Source organism: Cololabis saira, chromosome 22 (genome assembly GCF_033807715.1).
Source record: "Cololabis saira isolate AMF1-May2022 chromosome 22, fColSai1.1, whole genome shotgun sequence".
Lineage (NCBI taxonomy): Eukaryota > Metazoa > Chordata > Actinopteri > Beloniformes > Belonidae > Cololabis > Cololabis saira.
This window is the reverse complement of record NC_084608.1, coordinates 29,563,686-29,586,853: the sequence shown is the minus strand read 5'-3', so window position 1 is coordinate 29,586,853 and position 23,168 is coordinate 29,563,686. Positions and strand designations below refer to the sequence as shown.

At 44.4% G+C, this 23,168-nt stretch overlaps 2 protein-coding genes across 4 annotated transcripts in view; both read left to right on the top strand.

Annotated features, from left to right (window-relative positions):
* Window positions 1-23,168, top strand: part of LOC133422945 (NACHT, LRR and PYD domains-containing protein 14-like) — a 471,822-nt gene that overhangs the window by 333,211 nt on the left and 115,443 nt on the right. The window contains exons 4-7 of one of the 3 annotated variants that reach the window (XM_061713006.1): window positions 5,715-5,834; window positions 6,973-7,208; window positions 7,300-9,091; window positions 9,593-9,769. The exons of 1 other annotated variant lie outside the window; for it this stretch is intronic. In XM_061713006.1, coding sequence (XP_061568990.1) covers window positions 5,715-5,834; window positions 6,973-7,208; window positions 7,300-9,091; window positions 9,593-9,769 — 2,325 coding nt within the window. The remainder of the gene's footprint in view (window positions 1-5,714; window positions 5,835-6,972; window positions 7,209-7,299; window positions 9,092-9,592; window positions 9,770-23,168) is intronic. One more of the 3 variants, XM_061713003.1, reaches the window with a different exon arrangement.
* On the top strand, window positions 12,000-13,895 carry LOC133422958 (SCAN domain-containing protein 3-like). Its single transcript, XM_061713021.1, has 2 exons — window positions 12,000-13,683; window positions 13,807-13,895. The coding sequence occupies exon 1, from the start codon at window positions 12,208-12,210 to the stop codon at window positions 13,681-13,683; it is 1,476 nt and encodes a 491-aa protein (XP_061569005.1). The 5' UTR covers window positions 12,000-12,207; the 3' UTR covers window positions 13,807-13,895.

Sequence of the window (23,168 nt, the reverse complement as noted above, 5' to 3'; positions counted from 1 at the left end):
CTGTTTTAAAATCGCTGCATTGGCTCCCCGTCCGCTTCAGGATCGATTTTAAGGTTCTTTTACTGGTTTTTAAATGTCTTAACGGTCTTGGGCTATCTTATTTATCTGATCTGCTTTTACCGTATCAACCCTCACGGACCCTGAGGTCCTCTGACACCGGCCTTTTAACCATTCCCCGAACCGGGACTAAAACCCACGGTGAGGCTGCATTCAGCCATTATGGCCCTTCTTTATGGAACAGCCTGCCAGAGAACCTCAGGACCGCAGAGAACGTTGATACTTTTAAAAGGAGGCTCAAGACACACCTTTTTAGCTTGGCTTTTATCTGATCTCATTTACCTAGTCTTTTCAGCTATTTATTGTATTTATTGTATTTATTGTATTTACTTTTTTTTTTTTTATCTTTAAACCTTTAATCCATTTTAGTGACTTTGTATTTTATGTTATTTATTATTCATCTTAAGTTTTGTATAGATTTTTCTAAAATTTTAAACTTTTTAGGCATTTTTTACTTTCTTTTAATCTTTTAGTTTTTAGCTCCAGTGTTTCCTCAGGGGGGTCCTCCACACTGGGAGGTGTGTCTGCTCCGCCCATGGGGGTGTCGTCATGGGGGTCCCTCAGGCCTGGGTAGCTGGGGCAGGGACTCCACCTTCTGTGTGGGGTCTGTCCTGGTCTGTCCGGGTTGGGGGGGTCTCTGTGGCGATGCTCCTTGTGGTCATGGCCGGTGGAGCCTCTCGGTGTGGACGGCCACCCATAGGTAGTGTTTTCTTCACCTGGATCGTTAGTGCTAAGCCATGTCACCAGTCCACTTATTGTGTGTGTGTGTGTGTGTGTGTGTGTGGGGGCGTGTGAGTGTATGCACATGTGTATGAGTGTGAGTGAGGGTGTGTGTATGCGTGGGGGGTGGGGGGTGGGGTCGTATGGGATGTTTTAAATTGTACTTTTGATCGTTATTTTATCTCTGTATGTAAAGCACCATGAGTTGCACTTACACTGCATGAGTTGGTGCTATACAAATAAATAAAGTTTAAGTTTAAGTTTAAAGAACAAAGCAGTCATGGCTACAGGCATCCATAATCAAAGCAGTGTATATAGGTTCAGTATCTTGAATTTTCATATCAGTGATTCCTTAGGTATCTTTCATTGTGTCATAAAATATCAATTTTTCCCATTTTTCCACAAAAACATCCCCATTCAGTCTAAGTTGATAGGTCATTCTTTCCATAATATAGATCTCTCTTATGATTTCTAGCCACTGGTTTATATTAGGGATTTCAGTCTTGCACCAGTTTCTTGTTATTGCCTTCTTTCTTGTGATCAATAATATTATAGCTAGATATCTATCTCTGTCTAAGACACAATCATTTATACTTCCTAGGTACATGACTTTAAATTCCTTAGGTATTGCGTATCTCAAGATATTTTTAACTGTGCTGTGTACATTTTCCCAAAATAAATCAAGTTTATATCAGTCCCAAAAGATGTGCGTATGATGTGCTTCTCTGTTTCCACATAACCGCCAGCAAGGTTGCTGTGATCCAGTCGGTTTAGTCTTCATTTTAGGTGTAATGAAATACAGTGTTAAGTTTTTCCACACAAACTCTCTCCACACCCTTGTATTTTTAGTTGTCCGTTGTGTTTCACACATGTTGTGCCATTCCTCCGGTGTAATGACAATATTCAGTTCCTTCTCCCATTTTTCATTGATGTATTTGGTGGAGGAAGCTGCTGAGTCTCTTAGGCCTCTGTATAGTGCCGAGATTTCCTTGAACCTCGACCCACTGTATGTCCGGATCATCACATCAAGAACTCCATTCAAGGTCTTCACATTTTGTATAGTCTTTGTTAAATAATCCCTCAGCTGAAGGTATCTGAACAGATCCCTGTTTTCTAGTCCATATCCTGATTTCAGCTGTTGAAAACTCATTATATTTCCACTGTTGATTAATGTACACATCGCAGTGATCCCTTTATTCCCCCAATTTCTAAAATTGTGGTCACTTAAAGGGGACCTATTATTAAAAACACTTTTTTTCTTGCTTTAACATATATAAAGTTGTTTCCCCTGACCCTGCCAACACATAGAAGGAGTAAAGCAACCAAATTCTGCAGTGTCTGTTCACCCCACCCGGATGATCCATCCAGTGTCATGTGACTTCTACGAGCTGTTCAGATTCTGCTTCCATCGTGAGTCACGACGGGAGCAGATTTCCATAGGTCGGCCTCCGCTGCTTGAAACCACGCCCACAACTAACTCCGCCGAAACCGGCCAGAGCGTCCGCCATTGTTTCGAAGCGACGTATCGCGTGGCTGTTTCAACAACGAGGGGCAGTAGAAATTAGGTTTTTCATTGACACTTACCCTCATAAAAGGATCAGTTCCAACCCGCACGGGCCCGACAACTGCACACGAGTCAGCGGTAAGTGACCTTAATTTTTTATGTTATTTATATTTGTCTACAAGTATGATCTTTGCATGGGCTAAGTATTAAGCTTAGCTCGGAGCTCCGGTGTTACCCATTAGGTAACACCGGAGCTCTATTAGCAGGGCTGCACATAAGTGGGCCGCCAGAGCGCATACGCCGTCAAAATCCACAGTGCGCTGTCAATCTTGTGCTGACAAGCGCTTTTGCGTACCACCAGCTGGGGCTCATATTATTGGTTGTGGCCAGACCAGAATACTAATATTAAAACATCTATTGCGAGAGCTTTTCCCCAGAACTGCCACTCAAAGTTGGTACTGGGCTGGCCAATCACAGCGCGTCCGTTGCTGTGGTGGGTTGCGCAGGGAGAGAGGTAAGGATCAGCTTTACTGAAAAAACCCTGACACGTCTCGTCAAAATGTCCAAGAAGCAAAGCGCCATTAAGTAATTATTTTGGCGTTCCACCACCACCAACTACAAAGAGACGCCAAACTGAACCACTACCCGAATCGAACAGAAAACGTGTGTTCCGAGAAGTGGCTGCATGATGTTACGCGGCGACGCGTACCGTACGTTCGCGCTCCCGCGTATCCTACCCCGTAAGCTCTGCGTTGGTGCAACGCGGAACCAAAAATCAGCCAGTGTCCGTCACTGCGTGCAGCAGTTACCTGCACCAGCAAGACGCTGCTCTCTGATTATGGCTCAAAGTTTATGAAAGCCCCAAATAAAAAATAAATTAGAGAATATTTTATGAAATCAATAAACAATTCCATCATCAAAATTATAACAAATAAAGGTTTAACATATCTTGCTTTGCATGTAATAAGACTAGGTAATATATTAGTTTCACCTTTTAAGTTGAATTATTGAAATAGATTAACTTTTACACCATATTCTAGTTGAATTATTGAAATAAATTAACTTTTACACCATATTCTAGTTGAATTATTGAAATAGATTAACTTTTACACCATATTCTAGTTGAATTATTGTAATAAATTAACTTTTACACCATATTCTAGTTGAATTATTGAAATAAATTAACTTTGTAAAGGACCATATTGAGCCATTCATCTTTATAAGTGAATAAATATCATTTTGCCTATAACTTATTCCTGCATCCCTCTTTTATCGATCCGGCGAGACGGGTCACCGCGTTTTTGGAGGCCCAAGTCACATATCCAGGGGCTCCTCTGAGCACCAGACCAAAATAATTATGTGCAGCCCTGTCTATTAGTAATACATTATTTTCTGTTTATGGTTTCAGATCTTCCAAGCACCTGAAGCTGTTCAACTACACCTTCAGAAGATGCACGGTCCTTCCTTGAGCCAGCAATAGTGCACATGTAGTACATGTTATTTATATACAACTTATGTTATTTTTTTTTTAACAATAAAGTTGACATTTGTGAAGATTCAGTGTTGTGATTTCTTTACAGTTAACATGATTCATTCGTCTTGTAACATAAGAAATGAAATGATGAGGAATCGGAGTAAAGAACTGGTGTACCTGTTTAGAATTCAGTTAAAGCTTCCTGTGTGATTTAGTGTGAAGACGAGGTGACCCATTCCCCCTTCCAGGGAACTAAAGGCTGATTTATGGTTCCACGTTACCTCAACGCAGAGCCTACGGCGTAGGGCACGTGTCGATTTAACGCAGAACCGTAAATCAGGCTTTAAGATCCCAGGGAGTCGTTTACACAGTGTCCTAACTGCATGCGAGCGTCCGACTATCGCGTCGAGCTGCGTGACATTGGACGCTCTCTGTCTACACTGAAACCATTAAACTTGCGGCCAGTTAGGACAGTCCAATAGAAAATAAAGCAATGGAATTGATTATGTCGCATGGGACAAGCTTTAATAGTGTACGCAGCCGCTGCTCTTCAGCCCGGAGCGAGGCTTTGCGCCCTCCCCTGCTACACGTCATTCAGGCATCCAATCAGCACAGAGCCTCATTATCATAGCCTCCCCTCCCCTCAGAATCCTCCATAGAGAAGGAGGTTAGAAGCGGTAAAAATAGAGACATGGGCCAGAGGTTGAATTTCTGATTTATGTAGCAAAACAAGCTTTTGATTGTTTTTAAGACATCCAAGGCCTGTTTAAAATATACATTAAATGCCATAATAGGTCACCTTTAAACTCAGCTTAAATCTGTCATCATAGGCGAACCAGCTTGGCAGATTTACTTTTTTTTCTAATTTATATTTTTTGATAAAGTCAGGCCAAATATTCAAAGTGTGAGATGTTATTGGATCTATTGATCCTTGTAGCGAGTTAGTTAATTTCACATTGCGAATTAGGGATTGGATGGAATATCTCACTGTCATCTCAATATCTTTCCACTTTGCACTATAGTCTTTATCACACCATTTGATTACTGGTCTGAGTGTTGCTGCGTGGTAATAGTCTTTTAAATTTGGGAGTGCCAAACCACCTTTGTCCTTGGTCAGTTGTAATGTGGAGTATTTGATTTGTGGCCTTTTGCCGTTCCATATAAATCTAGAGATCATCTTATCCCAAATTTTGAATTTTCTTGTGGAATTTTGACAGGAAAATTTTGACACTGGAGAAAATATAGTAGCCTTGGTAAGATGTTCATTTTTATAATTTAAATTCTAAGATATAATGGCAAGGTTGACCATCTTTCTATATCTTTGTTAACCTGGAGATGGATCTGGTCATAATTTGTTTTGTAGAATCGAGTTAGTTGTTTGGTTAAAGTGACACCAAGGTATTTCATAGTTTTTGATTGCCATTTCAGTTGATACATTTTCTTAATCTCTTGTGAAGGAGTATAATTAAATGTCAAAATCTGCATTTTATTTACATTTATTATATACCCCGAATGACTGCTATATACAGTATATATATTTATAAGCTGCATCAACTGGGTAAAGCTTGTATTGGGACTGTGCAAATATATCAAAATATCATCCACAAATAGACTTATTACATGTTCCTTGTGTTGTTCTCTCAGATGTAAGTTGCTTTGGATAAAAGCGTCTGCTAAATGACAGTAGTAGTAGTAGTAGTAGTAGCAGTAAGATCCCTCATCCCTGTGGAAGATTCCTACAGAGGAAACATGAGCTCTGATGTCAGGAGGAGAGGAAAGCAGTAATCTGCTCCAGGACTGGATACAGACTAGATCAGAGGTGGACAATCCTGAAGCAGGAAACATCTAACACATGCAGGACTGTGGCTGTCAGGACCAGAGTCGGAGACCCTGCTGTAGATCTTCTTCAGTGCTCATCAGCAATATTAACCTGTGACTGATGTGAATTTGTGTTTGCAGAGGTCGGTACCGCAGTCAGAGACCAGAGTCTCCAGGATCCATCTGTCTGTCTATGAAGAGTGACTGGTCCAAAGATTATCCTCCAGAATTCAGTAAAGAACCTGGACCCTCAGACACAAAGTAAGACAACTGTTGTTAACTGATTCTAGGACTCATCATGACTTTATATTTTCTGTCCATGGTGGTTTATTTGATGTTTTAGGTTCTTCAAACATCACTTTTTCTACTAAAATTGATCCTTTCATACCTACCATTGTTCTACTTCTATATGAATAAACTTTTTATTCTCTGTTACTAACGTAACCATGGATATACATAATAAAGATATACATAGATATACATAATAAAGGTTTAATGAGTCCAACATTCACGTTGGCAGCCGTCCTGCCACCGCCAGCTGCTCACTCAGAACTCTCTTTTAACATGCGTGTTCTTTTTAAATAAACATAACTTTTTTTTATATACTTTAATTTTTATTGTAGTTTTGTGTTATACAAAAACAACAACAGTTTACACTGAACTCTACATTTCCATGTCAGAAATAGATGCACACGTAATGCAAAACACAACAAAAATTCAAAGAACAAAGCAGTCATGGGTACAGGCATCCATAATCAAAGCAGTGTATATAGGTTCAGTATCTTGAATTTTCATATCAGTGATTCCTTAGGTATCTTTCATTGTGTCATAAATGTTCCATTGAGCACTTTAAGAATGAGGATGGTCTGTTGGACGTGTGGAGAGCCAGCAATCCTCACACAAGACAGTTTACACGGTTAAAACCTGATGGGAATGTTAATGCAAATTTACAATTTGCAATAAGAAAACTCTCTGTTGCTTCTGGTGAACCGATTAAAACATTGCTCAATTATTACTCTATTCAGAATTGTTGGGAAGAAGATAAAGTAAGAATCTCAAATGCTCAGACTCAATCAGATCAGTTGTACCTTAACAAAGCCCCAGGTGCTTTTGTCAGATCATGGTCCAAGTGGAAGAAGATGGAAAATCCATCCTTTATGAGGCTTCAAAAACCAAGACAAGGAAAATCTGCTGTTTCTTCTTTATTGATTAAAGGGGGGGAATGTACAAACTCAAAAATCAGACCTTTATATTCCCGTCTGGAGGCTGAATTCAAACAGAAAAGCAGCCAGACTTTTACTGTCTGAGACCATCTGAGCTTCTGGACACTGTTGACTCATCTGGATGTTTTTCTACAACAGTCATAAATGACTTTATTAATGAAGACATGTCTTCACAGAGGGAGGAAGAGGAGAAGAGTTGGTGTGGAGGAGCAGCCGTCCTGCTGTCCTTTGTGTCAGGACGTCCTGAAGGATCCAGTCTCCAGCAGCTGTGGACACTGGTTCTGCAGACGCTGCATGAACTCATACTGGGACCAGTCTGCTCCACCAGGACCGTCCTCCTGTCCCCAGTGTGGAAAAAGATCCAGAACCAGAGCTGGACTGCAGACAGCCAGTCAGAGCAGAACTGTACGAGGTAAGACTGAACATCTGTCTGCTGATGGACTCATTTCTGACAACTGGAAAGACTTTTGTTCTGTAGTTTCAGAGTTCTTCTTGTCTTTCAGCAGATGCTGGTCTGCAGGAGGTCCTAGATGAACACAAGACCAGTCTGAGGAGGAGATGTGAACATGTGACTGAAGGAATTGATGAACCAGGAAGTAGAACCCCCCTCAACAGGATTTACACGGAGCTCTTCATCACAGAGGGACTGAGTGAAGAGGTTGATACCCAACATGAGGTGAGGCAGCTGGAGACAGCTTCCAGGATGAAGAGCCTCCATGACGCTCCAATCAGGTGCCAGGACATCTTTAAAGCCTTACCTGACCAACGTGGAGCCATCAGAGTGGTTCTGACCAACGGCGTCGCTGGCGCTGGGAAAACCTTCTCGGTTCAGAAGTTCTCTCTGGACTGGGCCGAGGGCTCGGAGAACCAAGACGTCACCGTGGTGATTCTGCTCTCGTTCAGGGAGCTGCACCTGATCAGAGATGAGCAGTTCAGTCTTCTCAGGCTGATCCAGGTTTTCCATCCATCGTTACAGAAGCTCACAGCAGAGCAGCTGGCTGCCGGGAAACCGTTGTTCATCTTTGACGGCCTGGATGAAAGCAGACGTTCCCTGGACTTCAACAACGGTCCGGTCGTGTCTGACGTCACACAGAGCTCATCGGTCAACGTGCTGCTGACCAACCTCATCCAGGGGAACCTGCTTCCCTCAGCTCTCATCTGGATCACTTCCAGACCTGCAGCAGCCAATCAGATCCCTCACAAACACGTGGACAGGGTGACAGAAGTACGAGGCTTCACCGACGGCCAGAAGGAGGAATACTTCAGGAGGAGGTTCAGGGATGAAGAGCGGTCCAGCAGCATCGTCTCCCACATGAAGACATCCAGAACCCTCCACATCATGTGTAAACTCCCGGTCTTCTGCTGGATCACTGCTACAGTTCTGGACCACATGTTGACCACAGAGCAGAGAGGAGAGCTGCCCAAGACCCTGACTGACATGTTCTCCCACTTCCTGCTGGTCCAGACCAAGAGGAAGAAGAACAAGTACCAGGAGGGACATGAGACGAGTCCACAGGAGCTGACGGAGGCTGACAGGGACCTTCTCCTGAAGCTGGGGAGGCTGGCGTTTGAACATCTGGAGAAAGGAAACATCATGTTCTACCAAGAAGACCTGGAGCAGTGTGGTCTTGATGTCCCAGAGGCCTCGGTGTACTCAGGAGTTTGTACCCAGATCTTCAGGAGAGAGTGTGAGATCTTCCAGAAACCTGTCTACTGCTTTGTTCATCTGAGCATCCAGGAGTTCCTGGCTGCAGTCTACCTGCTCCACTGTTACTCCACCAGAAACACAGATGTGCTGGAGAACTTCCTGGGAGGAAACTACAGATACTCATCTCTGGTTAAGTTCCTGCAGAGAGTCATGCAGAAATCCCTGAAGAGTAAAATTGGCCACCTGGACCTGTTTGTCCGCTTCCTTCATGGTCTTTCTGTGGAGTCCAACCAGAGACTGTTAGGAGGTCTGCTGAACCAGACAGAGAACCGTCCAGGAACCATCCAGAGAGTCATCAACAACCTGAAGGAGATGAACACTGATGATATCTCTCCTGACAGAAGCATCAACATCTTCCAGTGTCTGATGGAGATGAACGACCTCTCAGTTCATCAGCAGATCCAAGAGTTCCTGAAGTCAGAGAACAGATCAGAGCAGGAACTCTCTGAGATCCAGTGTTCAGCTCTGGCCTACATGCTGCAGATGTCAGAGGAGGTTCTGGATGAGTTGGACCTGGACAAGTACAAGACAACATTGTGGGGTCGACAGAGACTGATTCCAGCTGTGAGGAACTGCAGAGAGGCTCGGTGAGTCCAGATGGATCAATAACACCATCAGTTAGCAGTTCAGTTCTTCAAATCTTGTTTTGATCTTGAAAATGAAAACTTTTGAATTCAGTTGTGTTTGTTTTATTCTGGGTCGCCTCAAGTCCCGTCAACCAGAGGTTCATGTTTCAAACACTTGATCTAGTTGATGTTTTTGCTGCTCAGAGATGAATCTATGTAACAGAAAAAGATGAAACATCAGAACCACCGGGGAGTTTTGTTGATGTGAACTTACAGCCAGTTTTACAGAGAATTCATCAGATCAAACATTTTCATTGAGTTTATTAAAGAAGTTTACAAGTTTAAACGGCTCAGAGTTGTAAACCTACAATAGTTTTATGTGGACAAGTTCGTACTTGGTAAGTGATTTTAATTCTGTTAACTCTGGTTCTGTGATCTCCTGCACCGTCCTGTTACTCCTGTGGGTCAGTCTGGCTTTAAATCAGAATTTATTAAACTGACATCATATTTCTCTCATCACAGATTTGTTGGTTGTGAACTCTCAAAGACTCACTGTGAAGTTGTTGCATCCGCTCTGAAGTCCAACCCCTCCCATCTGACAGAACTGGACCTGAGTCGGAACCAGGACCTGCAGAGTTCAGGAGTGAAGCTTCTGTCTGGTGGACTGGAGAGTCCAAACTGTAGACTGGAGACTCTGAGGTCAGTCCACTGGAGATGTTTCCACATTTATCCAGTTATCATCCTTCAAAACTACGTACTTTAATCCAAAACATTTCCATGAAATATTTCATATCTGATATGAAAAAACGTTTTTATTTTAGAAAAGTTCTGTCTCTAATCTACGGAGCCCCTAAAGGGACACAGATTTTTTTTTTTATATATATAATGAGTTTTACACGTGCGCATGAAACCTTTACGCGCGCGCGTAAAACCTTTAAGTGAGCACGTAAAGTTATTTACTTGCAAGCAAAGTGGTAATGTCCTTATAATGGAGTCCCAGGTTTAAACATAGCTCAGCTAAATCCTGTAATGTCATTTCCATTCATAAATAGAGCAGGGCGCAACTGAATGGTCTCCTGTTCCAGCAATACTCCCATGTACTTGTTTTTACGTGCTCACGTAGAACAACTTTTAGGCACTCACTTATAAGTTTTGCGAGAGCGCGTGAAACTTTTTAGTGAGTGCATAAACGTTTTACCTGCTCACGTAAACAACTTTATGTGCTCACTTAAAGCTTTTACGCGCGCGCGTAAAGGTTTCACGCGCGCGTAAAACTCATTGTATAAAAAAAAAAAATCCGTCTCCCTTTAGGGCAGGGGTCGGCAAGTAAGTTTGGCCTCGGGCCAAATTTTTTCGGAGCAACTGAACTGTATAACAAGATATAATATACTATTATATCTTGTACAAAAAGGTAATTTAAGAAAGTCATTAGTTTAAATAAAGTAACTTGAATTTGCTACAGACTGTTATTAGTGTGCTATTACTGCTTTAGCGCTACTCTGGCTGCGTTATGAAACCATAAGTAACTTGGTGATAATCAGAGTCGGCGGCAGAACAGATCTAATTGGGGGGCACATAATAACCAGCGGGGGGGCACAAACTGCCGTTCAAGAACGCAATATGATGTACAGTAAATGCTTAATATGAGTTTGCCGTCAACGATCACAGCAAACCAGTTTCAATTACACAACATACTGCAAAATCTCTTTTTAATACACACACACACACACAAGTGTATTGTGCACCCAAACTGCAAAAAAACAAAAAACAACGACGTACAGGCCACGTCTCTCCCTCCCTCGCCCTCTCCATCTCTCTCTCATACAACGCATACACATAAAAATGTGAACGGTGAATCTCCAAATTTAATTTGACGAAATTAGACAGACCCAAACATTCCACATTTGCGTAATAATAAACGCCAAGGCTGGCGCCATGAAGTCAATTAAATGCATGTCTCCTTTAGAAGAGTTGCACATCTTAATTTTCCTATTTCACCATAGATCACACTTTGGGAAGCCTTCTTTATATTTTAGCGTTATTTCCGCGTAGATAAGAGTGAGTTTGATGCTCCTTAACAAGTTTGGTCCGCGGATCAACATCAACCCGCAGCGAGCCCTTGCTCCCGGTGGCTGATTTATGGTTCCGCGTCACACCAACGCAGAGCCGACGGCGTAGGGTACGCGGCGACGCACACCGCACCGCGACCCTACGCCATCGGCTACGCCGTCGTTTTAACACGGAACCATAATTCAGGCGAAGCTGCAGTCTGTCTGCGCTGATACTATTAATAGATCCATGATACTGACACACAGGTGTTGTGCCGTATTCAGCACCCCTGCCGTGAAAAGCACCCCCTCGTCGCGGGAACGCGCATGTGGAGAGGACGCTATAAACGACTACCAAACGGACATATATCACCCACAGATCTCTTATTCACGAGCAAATGTCAAAAAGGACTAAATGCTCATGTTTAATTTACTACAAATGACAACGTACACACAATGACAAAAATTATTCTCATTCCGTGTCACGTTCTGTTTAGCGTCCAGTTTTGTGTTAATGATTCATGTTTAAATGCGCTGCTGGATTCCACAATAGTCATACTTTCCCACAATCACAGTCACAGATAACAAAAATCAGGTAAATGGTTATTGATGTCATGAGGGGGTGCTTTTCACGGCAGGGGTGCTGAATACGGCACAACAGCAACGAAAAACATTGCTAGTTAGTAAGACAAAATGTCACTGTCCAAAGCATTGAAGAGGAAAGTTGACAGCGAGGGTAGGACGTACAAAGAAGAGTGGAAAGAGAAGTATGCTTTCATCCTACCTGAGTTTATAAATGCCAAGCCTGTGTGTCTCATCTGCAACGAAGTTGTTGCAGTTTGCAAGGAGTACAACATCCGACGGCACCACGACACAAAGCATGGCACCTTCAAAGTGGCCTATCAGCTCCAGACAGGGACAAGGAGGCACAAACTTGAAGCGCTGACAGCCAGTTTTGCGCACAGCAGCAAGATCCTGGTACGAGGCCTCACAGCGCAACAAAAAGTGACAAGTGCGTCCCTTAAAGCAGCATGGGTGCTCGCCAGGCACAACAGACCATTCACTGATGCAGAGATTTTTAAAGAGGTAATGGTGGCAGTTTTGGAGGAGCTGGCTACTGATAAGTCGATGGATGGCGTGATTGCCTCGGTGAAACAGGTGCCTCTCTCTGCGAGGTCCGCTACCCGGCGCATAGACGCACTGTCGGATGCTGTGCATGGAGTTATTCTCAGTGGTCTGAGTCAGGCCAATTACTTTTCTCTGGCCATTGATGAGAGCACAGACAACACAGATGTAAGCCAGATGTGTGTCTATGTGAGATATTTTGATGGGAAGGAGTTCAGGGAGGAGTTGCTGTCTTTATTTCCATTAGAGGGGAACACCACCGGAGAAATTATATTTAACAAACTGGAGGAAGTCTTCAGGCTGCATTCATTGTCCTTTGAGAAAATCAACCTCATCGTGACAGACGGGGCACCGGCCATGCTTGGAAAGCACAGAGGTCTGGTGAGCAGACTGAAGGAGATCGCGCCCCAAACGCACGGATTGCATTGCCTCATTCACCAGAGTGTCCTGTGCGCCAGGCTCAGTGGTGAGCTAAAGGGGGTTATGGATAAAGTGATGCGCATCATTAATTTTATCAGGGGTACATCAAGCACTCAGCACCGTCTTTTCCGACAACTTGTGTCTCAATCAGAGGATGCCACTCACGATGACCTGCTGCTCCACAACGATGTGCGCTGGTTGAGTAAAGGCAAAGCGCTGGAGCGCTTCTGTGCGCTACTGGATGAGGTAAAGGCTTTCCTGAGATTAAGCAAGATGCGAGCTGCAGACGACCACCTTGCCTTTCTACAAGATGAAATGTCCATGTCCAATGTAGCATTTTTAACAGATATTTTTGGCCATCTGAACCAGCTTAACCTGCAGCTACAGGGGAGAGGCAAAACCATAGTGGACATGGTTGAAAAGATGGAATCATTCACCAGGAAACTGGAGTTGTTCCAGTCAGACCTATTAACTGGCAGGCTCCTGCACTTCAGTACACTAAAATCACAGGTGCGGGGAGAAGTGACAGGACTGATGGTGGATTTCATCAAACAGCTACGGGCCAACTTCAAGTCCAGGTTTGAGGACTACTCCATCCCGAGGGACATCGTCGCTTTTGTCCGTGACCCTCTCACTGTCCGAAGTGCGGATTTCTCCTCCCTGGCTAAAGAAACTATCCCATTGTTGGATGAGGCCGCATTTGAAATGGAGCTTATTGATTTCCAAACAACCTCCCTAGTCAGCGATGCGCTCAAAAGTGCGCAATCCGTGGATGACTTTTGGATGACATGCTCAGATGAGTACAGCTGGATCAAAAAACTTGCATTTTATGTGCTGACGATGTTTCCCTCCACCTACACATGCGAGTCGGCCTTTTCTTCTATGAATGCCATTAAGACGCACGAGAGGAACCGCCTGACGCACAAAAATCTGGAGAACTGCTTGCGGGTTAAAGTCACATCCATATCTCCAGACCTCCAAAAGATCGTGACTGAAGGGAGATGCCAGTTTTCCCATTAAGTGAGTAATCTTTTAAGACTGCCATTACTGTTTTTATTAGATATATTCATTGTTGCTTTATTTTATTTAAATAGTAATTTATTTTCGCTTTCTCCTTTTCTTTTTTTTGCTCTGTAATTTCAGAAGCGCATACGTCCCACGTTCCCACCACAAGCCGGTGTGCGTCCGGAATCAAGACGATTCTAGTTTTATTTTATCTTTTCTAAATAAAGGCTTTGAATTCTCTATGAAATTGTCGTTTTTGTGATAGTAATTAATAAAAAAATAAAATTAAAAAAAATAAAAAATATTTATCAGACATCTGGCGGGCCAGATATTATTGGAGACGGGCCAATTTTGGCCCGCGGGCCGCCAGTTGCCGACCAATGCTTTAGGGGCTCCGTACTACAGTTTTTTCTGAATGCTTAAGGACATTTTTTGCAACATTGGCTATTTTTGCTAAACTCTACACACAAATGAGAAAACCTTTCACCAAATTATCAAAACGTTATAGTTGTCTTGCAAAAGCAAACACAGCTTGATTAACTCTACACACCTTAGTAAAAATGGTGTTTTCATATTAGACAGTAAACACATGCCATAATTTACTAAGCACATAATGTGCCAACTACACACTGATGGTATGAATACAAAACACATCTGGCTTTTGCTTTTTCTGTGCACAAGGTAGGCTAGGTCAGTTTGAGGTCATACTTTTGTCATAGTTCTGTAAACACACAGGGATCCAAACTTCAAGTATTGGTGTTTATTCACACTCGTCAAAACAAAGACACAGCACAAAACACAAAATAATACATTCACAAAAAAAAGACAATCAGCCTACATCATGCCGTCTCTCTGGGTCCGGCCACAAAATCTCATCCACATCGCATGCGATGTCCTCCAGTCCAAGGCACCGGGGAAAATACCTCCTTGCATGCCGTATCCAGGCCTGACATGATGCCTGCTCAATATCTCCACATGCCTCCTCCATTGCTTGTAAAAGGGCTGCGTGTTGATGGGGATAGCGGTCGTGGGCTTTCCAGCGCCAGGCAGAAAAGAACTCTTCAATCGGATTTACACTAAGAATGGAGAGTATGGGGGGAGGTTGAGTGCCATGAAGAGTGGGTGATGGGTAAACCAGTTGCGGACCAAAGCAGCCCTATGGAAACTAACATTGTCCCATATGATGACATATCGGGTCTGCTCTGGCCCTTCCTCTTCCTCCTCCTCGTCCTCCTCTTGCTCCTCCTTGTCCTCTTCCTCTAAATTCCTCTAAACCTCTCGCTTCTTCACCTCCACGTCCTCTTCCTCGGCCTCCTCTGATTCTTACTCTTCTTGCTCCTTCCATTGTACTCCACACAGACAGCTTACCTGTGGCTTATCATAGTGCTTAGGCTGATTGCAAAGTGAACTAATTCTCTAAAATTGTTTTCACATGTGAAAGTGTTCCAGACAGTTGGCAAAATAGTGTAAATAATAGCCATACATGTGTATAATTTTGCTAGGAGTGTTTTGGAAATTTGGCAATTGAGTGTAAGCAGCGAATTGTGCCTACAGTTTTGCAAAGTGTGTGTTACAAAATTACAAACTGAGTGCAAAGCAGTATTTGTGCTTTTAGTTTGGCTAACTCAGTGAGTGGTTTTGCTATATGTATTAATAGTTTAGAAATTGTGCTACGGCTTCCGGTTGGTGAGCAGATGGAGTAGACCTGTTTCGCGAGTGCTCCCGTGAGTGCCAAACTTTTTAAACCACCAAGCCCTCAAACCTTCAAACTTTTTCCTTTAAAAAGGATTCCCTGTTGTTGTTTTTCTTTTTTTTTGTCTCGAACGAGCCCACTTACCTCCGAGATGGCTTCGAAGAGCGCCAAGTCGGGCAAAAAGGACGATGCTGGCGCTGTCTTAACCCTGGCGGCCATTACCACGCTGCTGGAGGAACACCGAGCTGCCCTGGCCGCCGAGTTCAAAAATACTTTCAGTCAGCTCGACTCCAAACTCGACCAAACGCGGCTCGTGGTCGAGGACCATGGCCAACGGGTTTCGTCCCTTGAACTCGCCACAGAAGACCTCAGCCAGCGAGTTACGGACCTTGAAGGCATCTGCTCGACTCTACGGGATGATAATGCTCGGCTAAAGGCTAAGGTGGTGGATTTGGAGAGCCGAAGCAGAAGGCAGAACCTCCGGATCCTGGGTTTACCGGAGTCGACCGAGCGCGGGTCTCCTGCGGCTTTCTTCTCCAGGCTGCTGTGTGAGGTGTTCGGGAACAATACGCTGCCGTCACCGCCAGAGATAGACAGAGCGCACCGTTCTCTCGCCGCCAAGCCGGCCCCGGGACAGAGACCGCGTCCGGTCATCCTGCGCCTTCACCGGTACCAGACGAAGGATCTCCTCGTGAGGGAGGCGCGGCGGAGAGGAAAGCTGGAATATCGCGGCCACCCCATCCGGGTCTTGGAGGATTACAGCCCCGAAGTTGCCAGCCAACGAGCGGAATACAGCGGAGTCATGTCGGAGCTCTATCACGTGGGTCTGAAGCCGGCTCTGCTCTTCCCCGCCCGGCTCCGGCTCACGCTGTCCGGGGGGGCCAGGAAGTGGATCGGCTCCGTGGATGAGGCGCGCAAATTCATCACGAGTCGCAGCAAATCTTCAAACCCGCCGTAACGGGACTGTTGGAAGCTGTTACGGCTCCGCCCTGCAGCCCGGTGTGGCTCACTGACGCTCACTGACTTTTTTTTTCTCTCTCTTTTTTTGACGTGAGTCATTTTATTATTCCTGAGGGGAGGGTGAGTACCCCCGCGACAACTGTTTTTTTCAGTCTTTTTTTTTGCCTGAAATCTTTTCGGGGTTAGTGTGTTTAGAACATTATTCTCTCTGTTGTTAGTTTGACTGCCCCTTTGCAAATATTATTAATTTGCAGTTCTTTTTGGCTATTTGAGGGAAGGGGGAAAAAAGGGGAAAAATAAGTGGTGAAGAGGGAGAGAAAAAAAAAAAGAAAAAAAAAAAGAAAAAATAAAAGCTTTTCCGATTTACCTACAAGTTTTGTAATAATTGTAAGCTGTTAACCTTACTGTTACGCTGCTTAGGTCGGAGGTTTTATATTTTACATTTTTGTACAAATATTTCTGGGCTCATATCGGGACTTCCAGGTCAAGATTTGAGAGGGTATTTCTTTTTTTTATTTATATCTACACGTTTTAAGGTGCTAATATGTATACACCCATGATACGGGAGCAAAAGCTATTAGTGTGTAGGACAGGAAGATGCGTTATTGCACTTTGTTTGTTTTGAAGAGCTTGCTGCTTTTTTTTATTTTTCTATAGCAGCTGTCTTGGTTGGGGTGGGTGGGTCGGGGGGATATGTCACTGCCAGAAACTTTGCATTAACTCTTTTCAACTCATTACTTAATGTGGGTCACATTCAACCTCCTTTCCGTTTTCTTTTTTTTGCCTAGGTCATTGTGCACACCTCCTAATTTTTCTTCTTAGATATTATGAGTAGATACTTGAAGCTGGTGAGCTGGAATGTTAAGGGTCTGAATCACCCTGTTAAAAGGAAGAGGATCTTCTCACATCTAAAACACCTTTCTACAAGAAACTCATATTCGCAGTTCTGATAATAGCCGCCTGTTCCCGAGGTGGTCAGGGCAGGGATTTCACTCCTCCTTTCAAGCTAAGGCCCGAGGAGTTTCAGTTCTGATCAGTCAGGATGTTTCATTTGAGCAGCACAATGTGATTTCTGACAAGTTTGGTCGCTACGTGATCGTTTCTGGGAAATTATTCAATACATTGGTCGTACTTGTGAACGTTTATGCCCCTAATTCAGATGATGCAGTCTTTTTTGAACGACTCCCTGACCTTAATACATATTCTCTCATACTTGGTGGTGATTTTAATTGCTGGCTCGACCCAGTCCTAGACCGATCCTCTACCAACCCCGGCACAGCAAGTAAGTCAGCCCGTCTTATTCAGGCGTTCCTTTCTGACTACGGTGTTTGTGATGTGTGGCGTTCTTTACATCCATGTGACAGAGAATACTCCTTTTTCTCACAAGTGCACCACACATACTCGAGGATTGATTATTTTTTTATTGATAATCAACTGATTCCCCTGGTTCATTCCTGTGCTTATCAGAGCATTGTCATTTCCGACCACGCTCCTGTGGTCCTAACCATGTCCCTTCCTGACCTACCTCAGAGAGACAGACAGTGGCGATTCAATTCAACTCTGCTGTTGGACAGAAATTTTGTTAAATCAATGGAAACGGAAATAGCCTTTTTCCTATCCACGAATATGACTCCAGGAATGTCTAGTCTAATTGTCTGGGATTCCCTCAAGGCTTATCTCCGGGGACAGATTATATCCTACACTGCTAGGGTGAGGCAAAAATCTTATAGGGAGCGATCAGACCTTGCCCGCCAAATCAAAGAGGTCGATGAAGAATATTCTCGGACTAAATCCCCAGATCTTTACAAAAAGCGGCTAGAACTTAAAACTAAATTTGACCTGCTTACCACTCACCCAATTGAACAGTCACTTCTGAAAAGTAAAACCAGGTTTTATGTTTATGGAGACAAATCTGACAAATTATTAGCCAACCAACTTAAAGGCTCTAAGGCTAAACAAAATATTTCTAAGATTCGATTACCAAATGGCCATGTAACTACAGATCACTTACTCATAAATGAAGCATTCAGGGACTTTTATACCCAGCTATACACCTCGGAATCTCAGACTGATCGAGATGAGATGGCAGACTTTTTAAATAGTCTTAGTGTTCCCAGTCTTTCACCAGATCTAAGGAAGACATTAGAAGAACCGATATCCCTGATGGAGATAACTCGAGCCAGTTCTTCACTGCAGTCGGGTAAATGTCCTGGCCCTGATGGCTTCCCGGCGGAATTTCTAAAGAAATGTTCTACTCTGCTTTCCCCATTGCTATCTACAGTTCTTTCAGAATCCTTCAGCCACGGTTCCCTCCCTCTTTCATTTTCATAGGCCTGTATCACCCTCATAGCTAAAAAAGGGAAGGACCCTACTGAATGCGCCTCCTACAGGCCCATCTCCCTCTTAAACACAGATGCTAAAATCTTAGCTAAAGTCCTAGCCCATAGGCTGGAGAATGCCCTCCCCACAATTATATCTGAAGACCAAACTGGCTTCATTAAAGGTAGGCAGTCTTACTTCAACACAAGGCGACTGTTCAATATTATCTACTCTGCCTCTGAGGATATCCCTGAATGCGTTGTCTCTCTGGATGCGGAGAAAGCATTCGACCGCGTCGAATGAGATTATCTCTTTGCTGTGCTGGACAGGTTTGGTTTTGGTCCGAACTTTGCTCTGTGGATTAAACTTCTCTATTTGTACCCAACAGCCTCAATTCGTACTAACTCTCAACGGTCAAAACCATTTAATCTGCATCGTGGAACCCGTCAGGGGTGCCCCCTTAGTCCCATGCTTTTTGACATGGCTATCGAGCCGCTTGCCGCAGCGCTCCGATCTTGTGAGGATGTGTCCGGTATCTGGAGAGGTGGCAGGGAACATAAGGTCTCGCTTTATGCCGATGACCTCTTGCTTTTCATCTCTCACCCTCTGGCCTCATTACCCCCTGCGCTGTCGCTTCTCGGTCAGTTTGGGAAACTCTCAGGCTACAAACTGAATCTCAGCAAAAGTGAGCTTTTCCCTACCAATCTCGAATCGCATGCTTTAGACCTTTCCAATTTTCCCTTTAAATCGTAAATGACAAATTCTCCTATTTAGGCATATCTGTGACAAGGAAACACAAAGACCTGCTCCAAGAGAATCTTATCTCATTGTTAAATGAGACCAAACAAATCCTTACACAATGGTCACCCCTGTCAATGTCTCTTGTGGGTCGCATCAATTCAGTTAAAATGACCATTTTACCTAAATTTTTGTACCTTTTCCAGACCTTACCACTCTTTATTCCTGGTTCTTTTTTTCAGTCCCTTGACTCAGTTATATCTTCATACCTATGGCGGGGTAAACGGCCACGTTTGAACAAGACTCACCTTCAAAAAATAAAGTCTGCAGGTGGTCTGGCCCTCCCAAACTTTCGTTATTATTATTGGGCTGCTAAACTGCGCTGCCTTCAGATTCAGATTCAGATTCAGCTTTATTTGTCCTTTACAAGGAAACTTGTTTTCACCCCCGTACGCCACACACAACCTCAAGATACATAAATACATACATTACATCACCCACCCATACACATTAAACAGGAACACACATTTAGCGACGCAATCTATTTAGTTCTGTTATAGCAGAGGGGACGAAGCTTCGGCTGAACTTGACCCTCTTCCAGGTGAGGGACCTGTACCGGCGGCCAGATGGAAGCAGCACAAAGTACGGGTTTAGGGGGTGACTGGGGTCCTGGGTGATGGTGAGTGCTCTGCGTGTTATGGCTATGGTGTTGAGGTCAGAGAGGATGGGGGTGGGGAGGCCAATGATTTTGGCAGCTCTGTGAGTGATTTGTGTCAGTCTTTTTGTGTTGGGGGATGACAACATGTTGAAGAAACAGGAGGAGCAGTAGAGGAGGATGGGCTGAATTATGCTCTTGTACAGTAACAGTAGGAGGTGGGGGGCCACTGAGAGGGCTCTCAGTTTTCTGATGGCAGAAAGTCTTTGTTGGCTGCGTTTATGGATGTCGTGGATGTGTGATTCAAAGGTGAGTTTATTGTCTATAATGAGTCCCAGGTATCTGAAAGTATCTATCACCTCTACGGCTTCTCCGTTGATGCTGATGGGGTTGTGGGTGAGGAGGGGAGTTGACTTGCTTGTGCTTGGGGAGGTGATGACCAGTTCTTTGGTTTTGGACACATTGAGGTGCAGATGGTTGTCAGACAGGGGCGTCACTAGACTTAAGACTGTACTGGGGCACAGCTGGGGCACAGAGAATTCATTCATCAAAAAATTTTTAGCACTTATTTATAATAAAAAAGCTGAAATGGTGCTTTAAATCAGTGTTTCCCAACCCTGGTCCTAGAGGCACCCCTGTCCTGCATGTCTTAGATGTTTCCCTGCTTCAGCACACCGTGATACAAGTGGCTGTGTCATCAACAGAAGTGTCAAGACCTTGATGACAAGCTAATTAGGACCATTAATTAGAATCAGGTGTGATGATGCAAGGAAACATGTAGAACATGCAGGACAGGGTTGGAGACCCCTGCTGAATACAATCATGTATTGTCCGAGTGGCGTTTCAACTTTATTCAGAGGCTGTAAATCTCCAACATTGTGGTACATTATTAATTTGTCTACCTGTTACTGGGAAATCAGACCTCTTGGTCTTTCTGGGAACTTTTTTGATTGTTAAGGACTCGTAGATATTTTCTCACACTGGACGGATGCTTTAACTCCACATGACGTTTACAATTTGAAGTTGACGAGGCAGACGTTAGGACTTGTTTTCTCGGCGCAGGTGGACATAATCTTCACAGAAAGGTTAGTTTCCTACCGTCAGACTCTTTGGGAGACGATGTGTAAAATTCCTGCAGATAATGATAAACTGATCATCATCTGACGGCTCGCTGACGCTGCGTCTGCAACGTCTCTCTTCACCTGTCAAGGCTGATTTATGGTTCCGCGTTAAATCGACGGCGACGACTACGGCGTAAGGTACGTGCCGACTCGAACCATACGGTCCGCACGCCGCGTACCCTACGCCGTAGGTTCCGCGTTGGTGTGACGCGGAACCATAAATCAGCCTTCATTCGTAAAGACTGCACCGGGCTCGTCGAGCATTTTAAATATGCGTGCCGCCCGCTGGTGAAATAAGAAGGATTATTGAACGCGTTCATGCACAACACTGGTGTATGCTATGTGGAGTTAAAACTCCGAAATTAATTTTTTACTGGTGAAATTTTTACTGGGGCACTGCAGATCAATACTGGGGCAAGTGCCCCAGTAAAATCTGTCTGGCGACGCCGATGTTGTCAGAGCACCACTGTGTGAGGTGAGAAATGGAGTTCTGGTATTCTGTGAGTGAAGTGTCTAAAAGTCCAACTACGACAGTGTCATCTGAGTATTTGAGATATGTGTTTGTGGGTGAGGGGCTGATGCAGTCATTAGTGTAGAGGGTAAACAGGAACGGGCTCAGCACACAGCCCTGTGGGGAACCGGTGTTGGTGATGGCGTATGATGATGTCACGCTGCCCACTCTGGTGGATTGTGGTCTGTTGCTGAGAAAACTGTGAACCCAGTGGATGAGGAGTGATGGGATGTTCAGGTGATGGAGTTTCCTGATCATCAGGTGGCGCTGGACGGTGTTGAAGGCGGAGCTGAAGTCGATGAAGAGAAGTCTGGCGAAATTACCGGGGGTTTCAAGGTGTTGGAGGAGTGAATGAAGGAGGCATGCCACAGCATCCTCTGTTCCCCTCCTCACTTTGTATGCAAACTGGCATGGATCCAAGTGTTGTTCAACAGATGGGAGGATGATGTCAAGAACCAGTTTCTCCAGGCATTTCATCGGAATTGAGGTTAGTGCAACTGGACGGTAGTGGTTGGGCTCTGAGGGGCGGGGTTTCTTGGGCACTGGGATGATGGATGTTTTCCACAGGGTAGGTACTGTGGCCGTCCTGTAGGACTCCGAGAAGAGGGAGTGCATGATGGGGGCGAGCTCCGTGGCACACTCCTTCAGCACCCGCCCCTGGATACCGTCTGGCCCTGGGGCCTTGCCAGGTTTACATCGGCCCAGCTGCCGACGTACATCCTCCACCCTAAAAGGAGCTTGATGCACTGGCTCCGAGAGGGGGAGGGTCCTTCTACTGCGACGGCGCTGACCGCCCTGACTGGGTGGCGATGGAGTTACATCCAACTGATGACCTGTCAATTCCTGCCCTACTCGGCTCCTCACTTCCACTTCCTTCACTTAAATCAATCAAAAACCCAGTGGTTAAACACTCTCTTAGAATTTGGGCCCAATTTAGGAAGTTTTTTGGCTTTCACAGCTTCTCTCTTCTTAGCCCCATTGCATCAAATCACTTTTTCAAACCATCCCTTGAGGACCCCACCTTCCAGGAATGGCACAGGAGGGGTATGATTCGTTTTGGAGATATGTTCATAGATGGCACCGTGGCATCTTTTGAGCAGTTAAGTAGTAAATTCAGCCTTCCAAAATCACATTTCTTTAGGTATCTTCAGGCTAGACATTTTGTTCGTTCCCAGACACCCAGCCCTGGTGCATCGATAGGCTTGACCACAGTTGACAAAGTTCTTGCCACAGACCCATTCAAAAAGGGGCTCATTTCGTCTTTCTATGGCATGTTGCTGGATCTTAGAAGTGCCCCTACAGATATACTCAAAGCAGCATGGGAGCAGGACTTAGGGCTTCCCTTATCAGAGGATACCTGGGAGTCCATACTTAAACTGGTTAATACAACCTCCCTGTGCGCACGTCACTGCTTAATTCAGTTTAAAGTGGTACACAGGGCTCATATTTCTAAAGCAAAGTTATCCTCCATGTACCCAGATATTAGTCCATACTGTGTACGAT

Coding starts and splice junctions, on each gene's coding strand:
- LOC133422958 (XM_061713021.1), top strand. CDS start 12,208: ATGGTGGCAGTTTTGGAGGAGCTGGCTACTGATAAGTCGATGGATGGC.